The 12,606-nt window shown below is 49.5% G+C and overlaps 1 protein-coding gene and 2 non-coding genes across 3 annotated transcripts; all 3 read left to right on the top strand.

Annotated features, from left to right (window-relative positions):
• The first annotated feature begins 5,388 nt into the window (after positions 1 to 5,388).
• On the top strand, positions 5,389 to 9,077 carry TPT1 (tumor protein, translationally-controlled 1). Its single transcript, XM_016143855.2, has 6 exons — positions 5,389 to 5,547; positions 5,817 to 5,890; positions 6,420 to 6,610; positions 7,001 to 7,106; positions 7,896 to 8,012; positions 8,874 to 9,077. Exons 1-6 carry the CDS (start codon positions 5,520 to 5,522, stop codon positions 8,874 to 8,876), a joined length of 519 nt encoding a protein of 172 aa, XP_015999341.1. The 5' UTR covers positions 5,389 to 5,519; the 3' UTR covers positions 8,877 to 9,077.
• Positions 8,672 to 8,797, top strand: LOC118609478. Its single transcript, XR_004953454.1, has one exon. It is a non-coding gene; the product is annotated as a small nucleolar RNA SNORA31 (small nucleolar RNA).
• Positions 9,078 to 9,815: 738 nt separating the features above from the next.
• Positions 9,816 to 9,945, top strand: LOC118609479. The gene has a single exon (XR_004953455.1). It is a non-coding gene; the product is annotated as a small nucleolar RNA SNORA31 (small nucleolar RNA).
• Positions 9,946 to 12,606: the final 2,661 nt, after the last annotated feature.

Genomic DNA, 12,606 nt, shown 5'->3' with positions numbered 1-12,606 from the left:
ACACACACACACACACACACTCCCACCCGATGTCGGTGATCAGAAACCCATCCCCCCCCCCAGACACACGATTTAGGAAGAGACCCCGCTTCTCAGGCACGTGTGCTCCCTGCTTCTCCGGTGCCTTCTCCTTATACATCTCCATACATAATATAAACACTTCCCCGTACTTTATTCATATTGTGATGTCAGGTATCCATGAGAAAGAGAATGTTTTAGAAAGTACATGTGAGTCTACGACCACGCCACCCTGAACTCACCCGATCCCGTCAGAAGCTAAGCAGGGCCAGGCCTGGTCAGTACTTGGATGGGAGGCCACCTAGGAAGGCCAGGTGCTGTAGGCATAAAAATAAAAAAATAAAGGATTGTAAGCTGACAAGTTCCTTGCAATCTGTGAGGTCAACCAAGGGTCGCCTCCCCGCGTTAACTCACCCTGCAGCCTCTCCTAGCCTCTGGCTGCTGCTCTTCTATCCATACCTCTCAGTCCACGGCCCCAAACCTACTGCTGGTCCCGAGGGAATTCAGAGAATCTGACTGCACAAGCCTGACGGGCTCGTAGGGTCGCTGGGCCGGGGTGTGGTGTTAAACTCGGATTTGTTCCGACTGTGAGTCTGGGCCTGAAGTTCATTTTTTGAACGATTTTTGATGGGCTGTCTGCTGGGCACTGTTCCAGGCCCAGGGGTGCAGCCGGGAGCAGAAAATGATCATCTCTACCTCCGTGGTACTTACATGGCCTTGTGGGGAGACAAAAGATGGCGAGGAAAGCTACGTTGGTTGATAAGCGCCACAGAGGAAAATCAGGGGAGAAATGAATGGGGGTACCCAAGACCAGCAACAGCAATTTTTAACATGGGGCCGTGGAGGGCCTATGGAGACGGTGACACCCTGGGCCAAGTTACAACTTTGATTTGCACAGTTAGTAGCTTCTTTTTCAGGCAGAGAAGAGAGCTGAGCAAGGCGTTCTCAGCATCTCTTTCCCGTCTTCAGCCCTCACGCTTGGCTCGCCCTCCCCACCTCGAGTGCTGAGCGGCCCTCGTCACAGACGGTCACGTGCCCGCCGTCCGCTGCCGGCACGCCGGAAAACCACGTGCCGTTTCTCCTTCCGGCCCCCTTGCCAGGCGCTGGCACTGCTAAAACCTATCAGGGCGCTTCTCTTGACGGCCGTTTGGAAAAAGCCACTTCCTATTAAAATCCCTTAAGGCCGGCTCCCAACCTTGGCTGCGTGTTGGCATTACCTGGAGAGCTTTGGAAAATTCTCATGGCCGGGTCCCGCCCCCAAGGACCCTAATTTCATTGGTCTGGAGCCTGGCCCAGGCACTAGTTTTTTTTTTTTTTTTAAAGTTTTCTAAGTGGTGCTAACGCACAGCCAGCGGTGAGAACACCAACATCGGACGAGGCTACTCTGTGACAGAAAAATAAACCTTGTCCAAAGGGCCAGAGTCGAAAATGAGTATTTGCCAAATCTTGAGACACATCAAAAAAAAAAAAAAAAAAAAAGTCATCCACTGACACTGAGCAGTTCACGCTGCCAAGAAATATATCTGAAAATTTGCCCAAATCGATGAGTTCCAAACCTATGTTCCGCACGAAGAAATACTCTTCCACTGGAATCCAGCACATAGACACACACATAAACCTAAAACAGAAGTTTCCAGGAACAATGCTCACCTTCGCTACGTGTGATTCTAGTTTATTGTCTATTCTATTTCGTTTTTAATAAAGTTGGTCATAATTCACTAAATCGTTTCTCAACTGTTATAAAGGCACTGTGGTCACAGGTCTTAAGGTCTATGCCAAATTCAATTAATTAATTGTGATGGCATTAGAGTCAATCTAATAAAGAGAAATGAAGAGAACATCATTTCATGCATTCATTCAGCAACGATTAGCGAGCCAGGCCCTGTTCTCTCGCTGAGGTTCAGCAGTTAAGGAAACAAAGCCCCCCACCTCATCGAGCTTACATTACAGAGCTGTGGCATGCATTGAAATGACTAGTCGTGGGTATTTACACTTGAATGAATTAAAATTAGGTAGCCATAAACAGCAGCTCCACGGCTATGCTTAGACACAGCTCAAGTGCATAACAGCTCTTCGGGACAGCTCCGCTCTGAAGAAAAGAATCTCACCTTGTTAACTTAACTCAAGCAATGACTTGTTGGCAGAGCATGGAAGTCTAAGAAGAAGGAGCAATGAGACTTCATTAATGTAGCTCAGAATGAAGGGATTCAGGCCACACGCCGAGAACAGACCAGCTTTGCTGGTTCGTCCCTAGACACCTTCGGTCACAATCACACATGGCATTCCAACCCCCTCGCCTCATTTCTATCAATCGAACCACATTTTCTGGAACTTGGCTATTTCCTACACTTCGTCTAAACAGCTAGGAACTTCTCATCCTAAATTACTGGTATTCTGCGTTGCAAATCAACCTCTCATGGGTTTGAACTTGACGCCAGTGGGCACAGTGAAGGCCTCTGAGCGGAGAACCAGGCCCTTTGCACTGTGGCACAGCAGGGTCTCCCAGCTGCCTACGCTGCTCCTTAACAACACAGGCCTGGTTTTATTTGCGGTGGCAATGAGCCAGTGTTCATGAGCTAGAAAACTACAGTTCGCTGCGCTCCTTGCAACTAGATTAACCCTTGCAATTGTTCAGTGGGGGTCTCTAGAAAAGCTCCTTAAAGGAAACCGCACAGCTGGAATGCACCCTCCGGCCCCTCCCCTCTTCTCGCTGCCTACATGATGGCTGGGATTCCAGGGTCTGTGGCAGACGTGATAGTGGAGAAGAAAGGAAGCTGCTGAGGTTCTGATGCTTCACACCTTCAGTACGGACTGCGTGCCCTTGAATTTCTTTTATAAGAGACAATAAACCCTCATGTGGTTAAAGCCATTGTGGTCATTTCCTAACTGACAAAATGGCGACTCCTCCCAAAGCTCTATCTCACAGGAGGACCTGTGTGAAGAGGCCAGAACATGTTATGTTGTCTTTCAAATCTCTTTAACTTCAAGAGAAACCAAGTCATACTCAGCTATAAAGTTTAGGACAATCTTAAGATTTTGTTAGAGATCACTGCTTTGTAAGCAATAAGATGTTATAAAAAATTCAAATGCTGCCCAAGAGAAAGCTAATCGGCTTAGGTAGATGCCAAAGACTTTCGATTTCGTGAGTGGTTTGCGATTAGTGACAATTTCCCCCCATTTCTATTTGTTGGTGTTCTAAGTAGGTATTTTCAAGGCACAGCACAGATTTTCCAGGCCACAGCATGGAGCTTACAAAATATCCTGAAATTCAAATTGGTTTTGTAAGAGTTCATGTTTTAGAATGTCTACTCACTGATTTGCCACAGGCTACTAAGTATGAACCAGAGATAGATCTACCTTAAGAGCCAAGCTCAATTCTTTCAACGATCCACTATTAGTGTTGTGATTAAACAGAAAAATGTCTTTAATACAACATATATCAATTAAATCCCCAAGGACCTCCAAATAGCATAGGGGATTAATAGAATAGTTTCAGGAATACTTTGAAAATAAAATTTGGGAATAACTACACATCCAAATTGAACCAATATTTGTTGATAATCTTTTGACATTGCTAAGCATTTTTTTGTTAACTCCCCAAACTCTTTTAATTCAGAAAAATTCTATTTAACACTTAGGAGGCTGACTTTCTCAAGGTCTCGTAACAGATAATGTAAAGATCTCAACCTACGATGATTGGTTTCTAACCTCATACTTTTTTCTCTGTGGCTATTTTTATAAAACTTGAAAAAAAAATCTAATTGAACATAAAGCTGGAAAGTAGATGGAGTAACACTTGAGGGTACTGTATGGGTGGAGGAATATTTCTGAATAATGTGAAAATAACAAAGCTGAGAATAATAATTAAGTTGTGATATGCCTGGGATAATAATGTTCTATTCATACAACCCGGAAATAATCACGACGTCTGAGCGATCCTTCGTGAACCACCTGTCAGATGATGCCCACTTTTCGGACCTCCTACAACCCATTTTTAGCTTCCTCCCTGTTACCTAATGTCCTCTGGGGACCCCACCTTCCTGGAGGGCCCCAGTTCTCCACTCTTTTCCATTTTGACTCCTATCATCCCAGGTCACTTCCTATGGCCTGCTCTTTCCCAAGGGCGGCTCTCTGCGTGGGCTGCTTTATTGGATTTAGGGAAAATTCTTAACGTGTTATAATCACCTGGTTCTTTGCTTTATCACACGAAATTTTCTGCGAGGTCTAGATTTAGCGTGTTCGCAATTGGGACCTCTGTGCTTTTAACTTCAGCGCTTTTCTCACTGAGGCTGTTTTTGTAAAACTTGAAAAAGTGTTTTCATTGAACATAAAACTGTAGAGGAACAGAGCACAGAAACATTTGGAGTGGAACAAGCTCTCGGGTTTCAAACTGGTATGCATCACTGCCTTAAACCAAAGAGATGACTAACCAATTGGCATTTTTTCAATACCCAGCAATTGGGTGTAAAGTCCAAATAACACGTGGGCAGGTGGGAAGCTCTATATTTTTATGTTTAAATCTCTAGCGCCTGGGATATAATTTCATCTTAAAGCGACAATACACCCCCTCTTTTTTTCCCCAAAAGATTTAATTCAAGACCAAGTGCGAAACAGAAAGAGCTCTTTAGGAATCAGCAAACTTGCAGACAGGAGGCCAAACTGAGATGGGAAAGCTGTGCCCACTCTCACGAAACCTTCCTTCCTCCCAAGTCCCCTCCCACAGAGCTTGCGCCCCCCCCCCAGGGGACTAGAGGAACCGCCTGGACCCCACTACCCTGACCCAGTTCAGCCCCACAAGGCGTCCGGAAACTCCGGCTGGGGCAGCCCCTAGGGCAAATGCTGACAAGTTCTTGGAGGCCCTCGGTCACCAGAAGCTGGCGAAAAGCCCCGTCTCCTGCGCTCATCTTCGTAGACAGCCTCGTGGTCTCCACGGCCTTAAGGGCCTACCCTCCATAAACGTACAGGCCCTACGACAAGGCCTTGCAAGCAGGTAACCTGGGAGCTAACGATCTTGCTCCCAGCATAGGGCGGAAGCGTGAGAGCTCTCGCTCGGGCCCCACCCAGGGCCGCGGCCTTTGGGGCCCCCAACCCCGCGGGCCTGCTTCCCCCGCGTCCGGGCAGGAGCCGCCCCGCGCCCAGGCCACGCCCCTGCCACGCCCCGGCCACGCCCGGCGCTGCAAGACCCGCGAGGCGCGGCATTGTGTCCCGGCCGAGTCCCCGGATGCTCGTCGCGGCCCCGCCCCCTGCGTGGCTCCACCCCCCGCGCGGCTCCGCCCCCGCGCGGCTTTGCGTGCCACGTCACCGCTTCCGGCGCTTCCGGCGGCGCAGCGGGCGATGACGTAGGGGGACTTGCCCTCTATATGAGGTTGGGGAGCGGCTGAGTCGGCCTTTTCCGCCCGCTCCCCCCTCCCCCCGAGCGCCGCTCCGGCTGCACCGCGCTCGCTCCGCGCTCCGGGCTCCTGCTCAGCCAGCGCCGCCGCCGCCGCCTTCCCGCCGCCATCATGATCATCTACCGGGACCTCATCAGCCGTGAGTGGAGACTGCTGTACCCCCCCGCCGCGCGCGGGGACGGGGTGGGGGCGGGGGACGGGCGCCGTCGCTGTCGCTGTCGCGGGCCCGGGGGACGCCAGCGGCCTTTCCGGGAGCGAGAAGGGGTCGGTGCCCGGGGCACGCGCCGGGGTCTCGAGCGCAGCGCCCCGGGGAGGGGCAGGGGCCGCGTGCGGCCGGCCGGCGCGGGAAATGGCGTCGGCCCGGGGCCCCGGGCGCACCGTGACGGGCGGGTCTGTGTCTCCGCGCAGACGATGAGATGTTCTCCGACATCTACAAGATCCGGGAGATCGCGGACGGGCTGTGCCTGGAGGTGGAGGGGAAGGTGAGTCGCCCCGGCCGCGCGTGGGGGAGGCGAGGCTGGGCGGGCTCGGGTTTCCGCTTCTCCCCCCGCGAGGTTGTGCAATCCTCTCCGCTGCCTCCTGGCGGAGGAGACGTTCGTTCTGGGCTCGGGTTTTTCTAGAAAAGTGGAGGCGGAGCTGAGCCTGGAAATAGGTCCGCCGCCTGGGCGCCCTTCCTCCTCCCGGGCTGTCCGGAACAGGTTGTCTGCGCTTGGGGCGCCCCCAAGCCCTCCCACGTTTACCCTGTCCTACTTGCTCAACAATCCGAGAGCCCACAGAAAACTCGCACGTGGTTGTAAATGATCCCGTATTCGTTCCGGTAACCAAAAGTTCGTGCTGAGTTAAGGCGTTTTAGGAGTCATACCTTTTTTTCCCCTAAAATGTTTTGAGCGAGTACCAGAAATCTTTGTGGGAGGATGGCGGATGCGTGCACTGCTGGTACGGGTTTATTGGATGCTTTTATGCTGAGATTGAGTACATCTTTTGCAACTAAACTACTATTTCTTAATGCAGATGGTCAGTAGGACAGAGGGTAACATCGATGACTCGCTCATCGGTGGAAATGCCTCCGCCGAAGGCCCTGATGGCGAAGGAACTGAAAGCACAGTAATCACTGGTGTTGACATTGTCATGAACCATCACTTGCAGGAAACCAGCTTCACAAAAGAAGCCTACAAGAAGTACATCAAAGACTACATGAAATCGTGAGTGATGCCCGCACCTAGTTGATGTCTGGACTCACAGGGTTTAGGGGTTGGCTCAATTTGAGGTTCCTTAGTAGGCATACTTGTGGGAGACTTTTTTTTTTAATTGATGAGCTCATAGGGGTGCCTGCTTTTCTATAAATAAACTAATGAGAGCATACTGGAGCAAGCAGTCTGGTTTTAGCTTTGTAGAGTAATGCTTTGGAAATAAGTATACGAATTTCAAAATTGTGACGTCTTGACGTGTGAAATAGTAATTTTGTGATTGTACTGTTACTTTGCTCAGTGACAGCTCTTTGCTGTTGGCAGTAGGGTTTTGTTTTTGCTTTTATTATTCGTGAAAAAAATGTGCTGTGAACTCAATACTTTAACCTGTTAATATTGTTTTAGAATCAAAGGGAAACTTGAAGAACAGAGGCCAGAAAGAGTAAAACCTTTCATGACAGGGGCTGCAGAACAAATCAAGCACATTCTTGCTAATTTCAAAAACTACCAGGTAAATAAATACCCTAAGTATTTAAGTGAAAAGATTGCACAATTTTACCTGTGAGGGCATAAAAATTAGTTACTTGCTGAGTCTCTAGTTACATTGTGGTTATCTTCCTGGGCTTTGGAGCAGTTTGAACACTTCGTAGATTCAGCTCCCGGAGCACAGGCTATACGGGTAGCCTTGCCTGTTCCCAGATCTTGTCTTGATTCCAGAATCTTATCCGTACTTGGATGACGTTTGTTAGTTCTTCCTCTCATGACTTGCTTGTTAACCATCCTAAATGGTCTTCTGATTTTCTCTTAACAATTCCAATGTGTCTTGTCACCAGTGGACCTCTATTGGGGAACTTCGGGGACTTCCTTTACTTCCAAGACTCAAAAAAAAAAACTAAAAAACAAAAAACCTATCACAGTCTTGCTCTTTGTTTTTCTGGCTTTCACACACCCTCTGGCCGGAAGATAACTTTCTCATAAGATGTGCTCATTGGAAGCTTATGGTCCTTGCATGACTGAAAACATGTAAGGTTTGGAATTATGTATGTGGAGCTGAGAGGACGTTGTCAGGAAGCCTGAGCGTTTGTCTGTTTACCTCTTAATTGGTTGGTGGTTATTAGTGCATTAGTCGGGTGAACAGGTCTTTGATTAGTGAGCATTTTTCCTCACACGCATCAGAACTCTGCTGACATTCTCTTAAAACACGGTGTTCTGGGTCACCCTCTTGTTTTATTGCAGTTCGTTTGACATGGCGCATCTGTGTGTAATGGTCTAATTCAGAACATGTGTTGTTTTTCCTAAGTTCTTTATTGGTGAAAACATGAATCCAGATGGCATGGTCGCCCTGCTGGACTACCGCGAGGACGGCGTGACCCCGTACATGATTTTCTTTAAGGACGGCTTAGAAATGGAGAAATGTGTAAGTATGAGGGATGGCTCGACATCAGTAAGGTAAAGATGGCGATGTCGTAGGTGCGATCCTCATTTCGTGCCACTGGGGTGGTGAGAGGATTCTCTAGCGATCCTTTTGAACATGGGTCTCGGTTTTGTTTCTCTTTGGGGGACTAAACAGGGTCATGCTTCACACGTAAAAGATTTTAATGGTATAGAAAGGCTTGGACTCTTTGTTATCTACTTGTAGAAACATGTAGAAACACAGTATCTACACTACTGTGGACATCAAAACTTCTTTACTTGGGTTAACTGATACCTGGCAGTCGGTCGCAGAAAGCTGTGATGTTAACCAGCTGTTAGTAAATACGGTTCAGAGCCGACCGCGGAGCTGACGTGCAGATTGCTTCAGTGAAATTGAGGGTCTGCTCTGCAGGGGACCGCTGGAAGCAGCGGAGCGAAGCGCCTGCTACCCGGGCTTTCACTTAAATTAAGGTCATGATAAGGCTGAACGAGGTTAGTGGCGACAGTGGACAGTGTCTTAGGACAGTACAGATGACTCGCCATCCAAATTACTCAGAGAACTTTGAGGTTTTTTTGTTGGTAGAGCAAAGTATGTGTGTGGGACTTTGCTCAAACTAGGACTTTTCTGGAAAATGCGCTGCTTCAGGTTCGGTGAGAATGGTTCTGCATCCACTGATAGACCTTGAACAGTCATGTTGTTCTTTTGGTTTGCACTAGGATGCGAAAGCAAAATCCCCGCGCTTTCTGTCTGTCCTTGTGGCGGCCCAGATTGAACAGGGGACGACATGTGCAGCCCCGGGCCGCCGAGCGCCTTCGCCCTGGGCCAGGGGTTACAGGGGTTAATTCACTCTTCCTTGCTTTACAGTAACGAATCGGGCAGTTTGGATCTATCACCTGTCGTCATAACTGGCTGCTGCTTCTCATCCACACACCAGGACTAGGACAAGTGGGACTGACGTCATCTTGAGCTCTTCCTTTATTTTGACCTTGGTTTATTTGGAGCGGAGGCATTGTTTTTAAGAAAAACATGTCATGTAGGTTGTCTAAAAATAAAGTGCATTTAAACTCATTTGCGAGAATGCCTCTTAGTTTAACACACGTTCAGACCCGTCCTGTGTAGTGTTCCTGGAGAAGCTGGCGTCTGGTTGTAGCCACCACCAAAGAGCGTAAGACTCTCCAGATAACTCCACGGTGAAAACTGCTTCTGGGACCGGAGCGTAAAAAGCGAGGATCGAAAGTCTTAATTCCGAGCTGAAGGGGAAGACCGTGCCCACCGCAGAGCCAGCCTGTGAGATGGATCCCTCAGGCCCCGTGTCGCCACCGCGTGGAAACGGTCCCTGGAAGAGAGCGCCGGAAGGACAGACCCGCACAGTCGGAAGCAGAGTGCTGTCTGAGCTGCTCTATCGTACACCAAGTTTAGGACCAAGTTCCAGAGGAATCTAGACGTCTTGGAATCGTGTAGTAAACCTTTGCCGAACTCCCTGGAACGGGGCTGGGAAACTGGCTCATCCTGCCACCTTTTTTGTCTTTTAGGGTGGTGTTTCCATTTTTAAATGGAAAAGTCAAAGTAGTTTGTGGGACATGAAACAAATTAATTTTGTGTCCAGCCTTACTGGGACACTGCTGTGTTCATTTGCTTACGACTGGCAAGAGCGGGGACGAGCGACAGACCTTCAGGGCCTGCAGATCTTAACGGGTGTGGCCCTCGGCGGGTTGCTGGCCCCTGCCCATAAAGGCTGTAGGTGGAATGTGGGATGGAAAAAGGACTTGTGTCGGCAGACACAGTCTGAAGAGGCAGAGAGACAACACGCATCTCTGACAGACCCGGAGCAGTGCCCGTCTGCTGCTGGGGTTCCGCTGCAGATGCAAGAAAAAAGGGTCCCCGCGCTTTCCGTCTGTCGACGGTGGCAGCCGAGATTGAATAGGGGAGCACAGGGGAGGGGCGTGGGGTTGGCACAAGGCCGAGGTCACCTTGTAAACGTCTGAAGAGCCTTTTACTCCAAAGAAGAATCTAAAATACAAGTTTGCAAGAGAAGTGTTGGGAAAGTAGCTCCCTACATCCTCGCCTTCTGATTCCAGTCTTAAAAGCTTCAGGGTTAAAATTAAAGGCGGCCAGTGATCCTCTGAGCTGGGCCTATGCCACGTGAACCCAGGGCGAGCCCAGTGACTTGGCAATCAGCATGAGGCAAAGTCCATCATGGTAGGGGGTTTGAGACAAGCCGATCAGGTTGGTAGTGCCCCCTGGTGCCGGGAAGTAAGCCCAAGTATTGCAAACTCTAGTCAAGCTGAGTGTTGGGCACTGATTTCTGGCATTAAGATGAAAAGTGGCAGTCATCGGTCAGGAGGCCACTTGTCCCCTGAAGCGTGGGGAGAGACTTATGAGTGGTTAAAGCGGAAAGGGTGAGGAGGAGCTGATTTGTAATGGAGGCCTTGAGGTAACAATCGAAAAGCCAATTTGGTGAGGCTGCCCTGGGAACGCTGGAAGAACAGGACAGCAGTTCCGAGGAGTCGTGCACAAAATGCACTCAGGTTCATTCTGTGTCTAGTTTCTAGACAGGTTAACATAAGCGGTGTGTAATTTATACGTCAAGAGGATGTATTCTGCCATTGATGCTAAGTGATGATGAGCTTGTCGCTGGTGGCCTTTGGGGCCCAGGCAGTTCTGTGTGTGGGTGACACCGTGGTGGAGGAAGGGCCATTAGTGTCTGCGAAGCCACTGGTGCGTTTGACTAGCAAGGCCGTGCGGGCTTCAGGCAGAGCACTCTGGGAAAGGAGTGAATGCAGTCGAGTGGAATGCGCTGATGGGCCCTGGGCGCCAGGTGGCCAGGGTGCTGGACCCAACGTGACAAGAGGAGAGCTGAGGTAGAGCAGTGCGTGTGTGGGAGGAACCGGGTCAAGCCACGGGAGGGCTTTCAGCAGGAGGGCGACATCTGGCCTGAGGGTCGTTTTGGCTACTTCGGTCGTGGGGTGAAAGCAGACAAGGGTGTCACGCTGTTTTTAGGTGAGGGGACGGGCTCAGTCGGGTGGTGGTAACTTGAGAACACGTTGAGGTGTTGAATGAGGTGGAGAAATGGATTAAAGGGTGAAGCCAAGTGTTTGTCCTGAGAGAGAGAGACTGAGATGGGAAGGCGAGCGGACTGGGAAGTCAGCAGTTTGGTTTTGGACACGTAAAATTTGAGATGCTGATTCTCGGTTCAGATGAATTAGGTGGGTAGGAATTTAACCTGGGAGGAGAGTGGACAAGGCTAAGCTGAGACCTTGGGATGGTGAGGTTATCTAGAGAGAATAGTGTCAGCCACCAGCACAGAGACTGGTCAGCATGATGAGCCAGCAAAGGTGACTAAGAAGGCACTACCCTGACATAGGAAAGCCCAGGGAGTGGCCCGGAAGTGGGGAGCATGGAAGAAAGCCCGATTGGGCCCGAGGGTGTTGCCCAAGAAGTGTCATAATACCAGCATTTTAATTACATGTGCATCTGCTTAATAGGTATGTGAATGATTCATCTGAATCAGCCATTTTTCTTCAGTCTATTTAAATGACTGGTAAGTGTAAAGTTCGTCATGGGACCTGCAGGGTTAACCAGCAGCTACAAACTAATGACAGTCATGGTAAAATTGCAAGAAGAGCAGCAAAAACTTGGAAAAGCCCCTGATAAGGGAATCCTGCTGTCCTGAGTGTCTGCACGCACATGCACGGAGCTGAGTGACCTCAGCCAGCAGGACAGTAAAATGGAACTTAAACCAGGAACACTTGAAGTGATAGAGGCCACGTCTTAGTGACCCGCAGTTTGCACCTAGCAGGTTGCTAACACAATCCTTAATTATAGTAAAAGTGTGGCTGACCACCCCCTTGGTGGGCCACAAACATTCCTGAAAAGGCTCCAGCCCTGTGGCAGTTGGCACATGTTCCAGAGACTGTCAAGAACTGGGAGCCTAATCTGACGTTTTGGGTAGATTATGACCCTCTGGGCTCCGGACCATGTTTGGAAATCACTGGACTGAAAGACAGTTTTGAGTCTATGTAAAAATGGGAGCTACTTGGATATTTAGTTCTTTAGGTGAAACTCATTATTCCTAAGGAAGTCTGACATGTTTAACAGTACATACTAAAAGAAGATGCGTTCACGTGAGCTGCTGTGACAGCCATCTCAACGAGAATTTAAATTTGGAAGTTGACGGACGGCAGTCGTATGCTGGCCTTTCCTATTTGCCCCACTGAGGATCCTCCTGCTGGGTCATGAGAACCTCAAGTGCTGACCATACAATTCGGGCAGAAATGTCACCTGTGAGCCCAGGGGAAGATTTTCCCCACGGTGATGGTTCAGTGTTCACCTCAATCACGCACAACCCCCCACAAGCTTAAGGTCACCCTGTGTGTACAGTGCTCTGAGCTTTTGAGGTAGGGCTGGGGCCAACCCTATGTGAAGGTCTTTGCATGCATGATGGCCATTTACAGGTGGAGAGATGAATTCCAGTATCAAGTTTCTACTCAGCTCCCCAGGAGGATGCACAGACCCAAACTGCGAGTTGGAGCACAGTGTTTTCAAGGACCCTGTATGGCCACTAGATAACTCAATACTGAGATCCTAACAGTTTGGC

The sequence above is a fragment of the Rousettus aegyptiacus genome, unplaced genomic scaffold (genome assembly GCF_014176215.1).
Source record: "Rousettus aegyptiacus isolate mRouAeg1 unplaced genomic scaffold, mRouAeg1.p scaffold_m13_p_11, whole genome shotgun sequence".
Taxonomy (NCBI): Eukaryota; Metazoa; Chordata; class Mammalia; order Chiroptera; family Pteropodidae; genus Rousettus; species Rousettus aegyptiacus.
The sequence above is the reverse complement of the archived record's forward strand: the minus strand, read 5'-3'. Positions and strand labels throughout refer to the sequence as shown.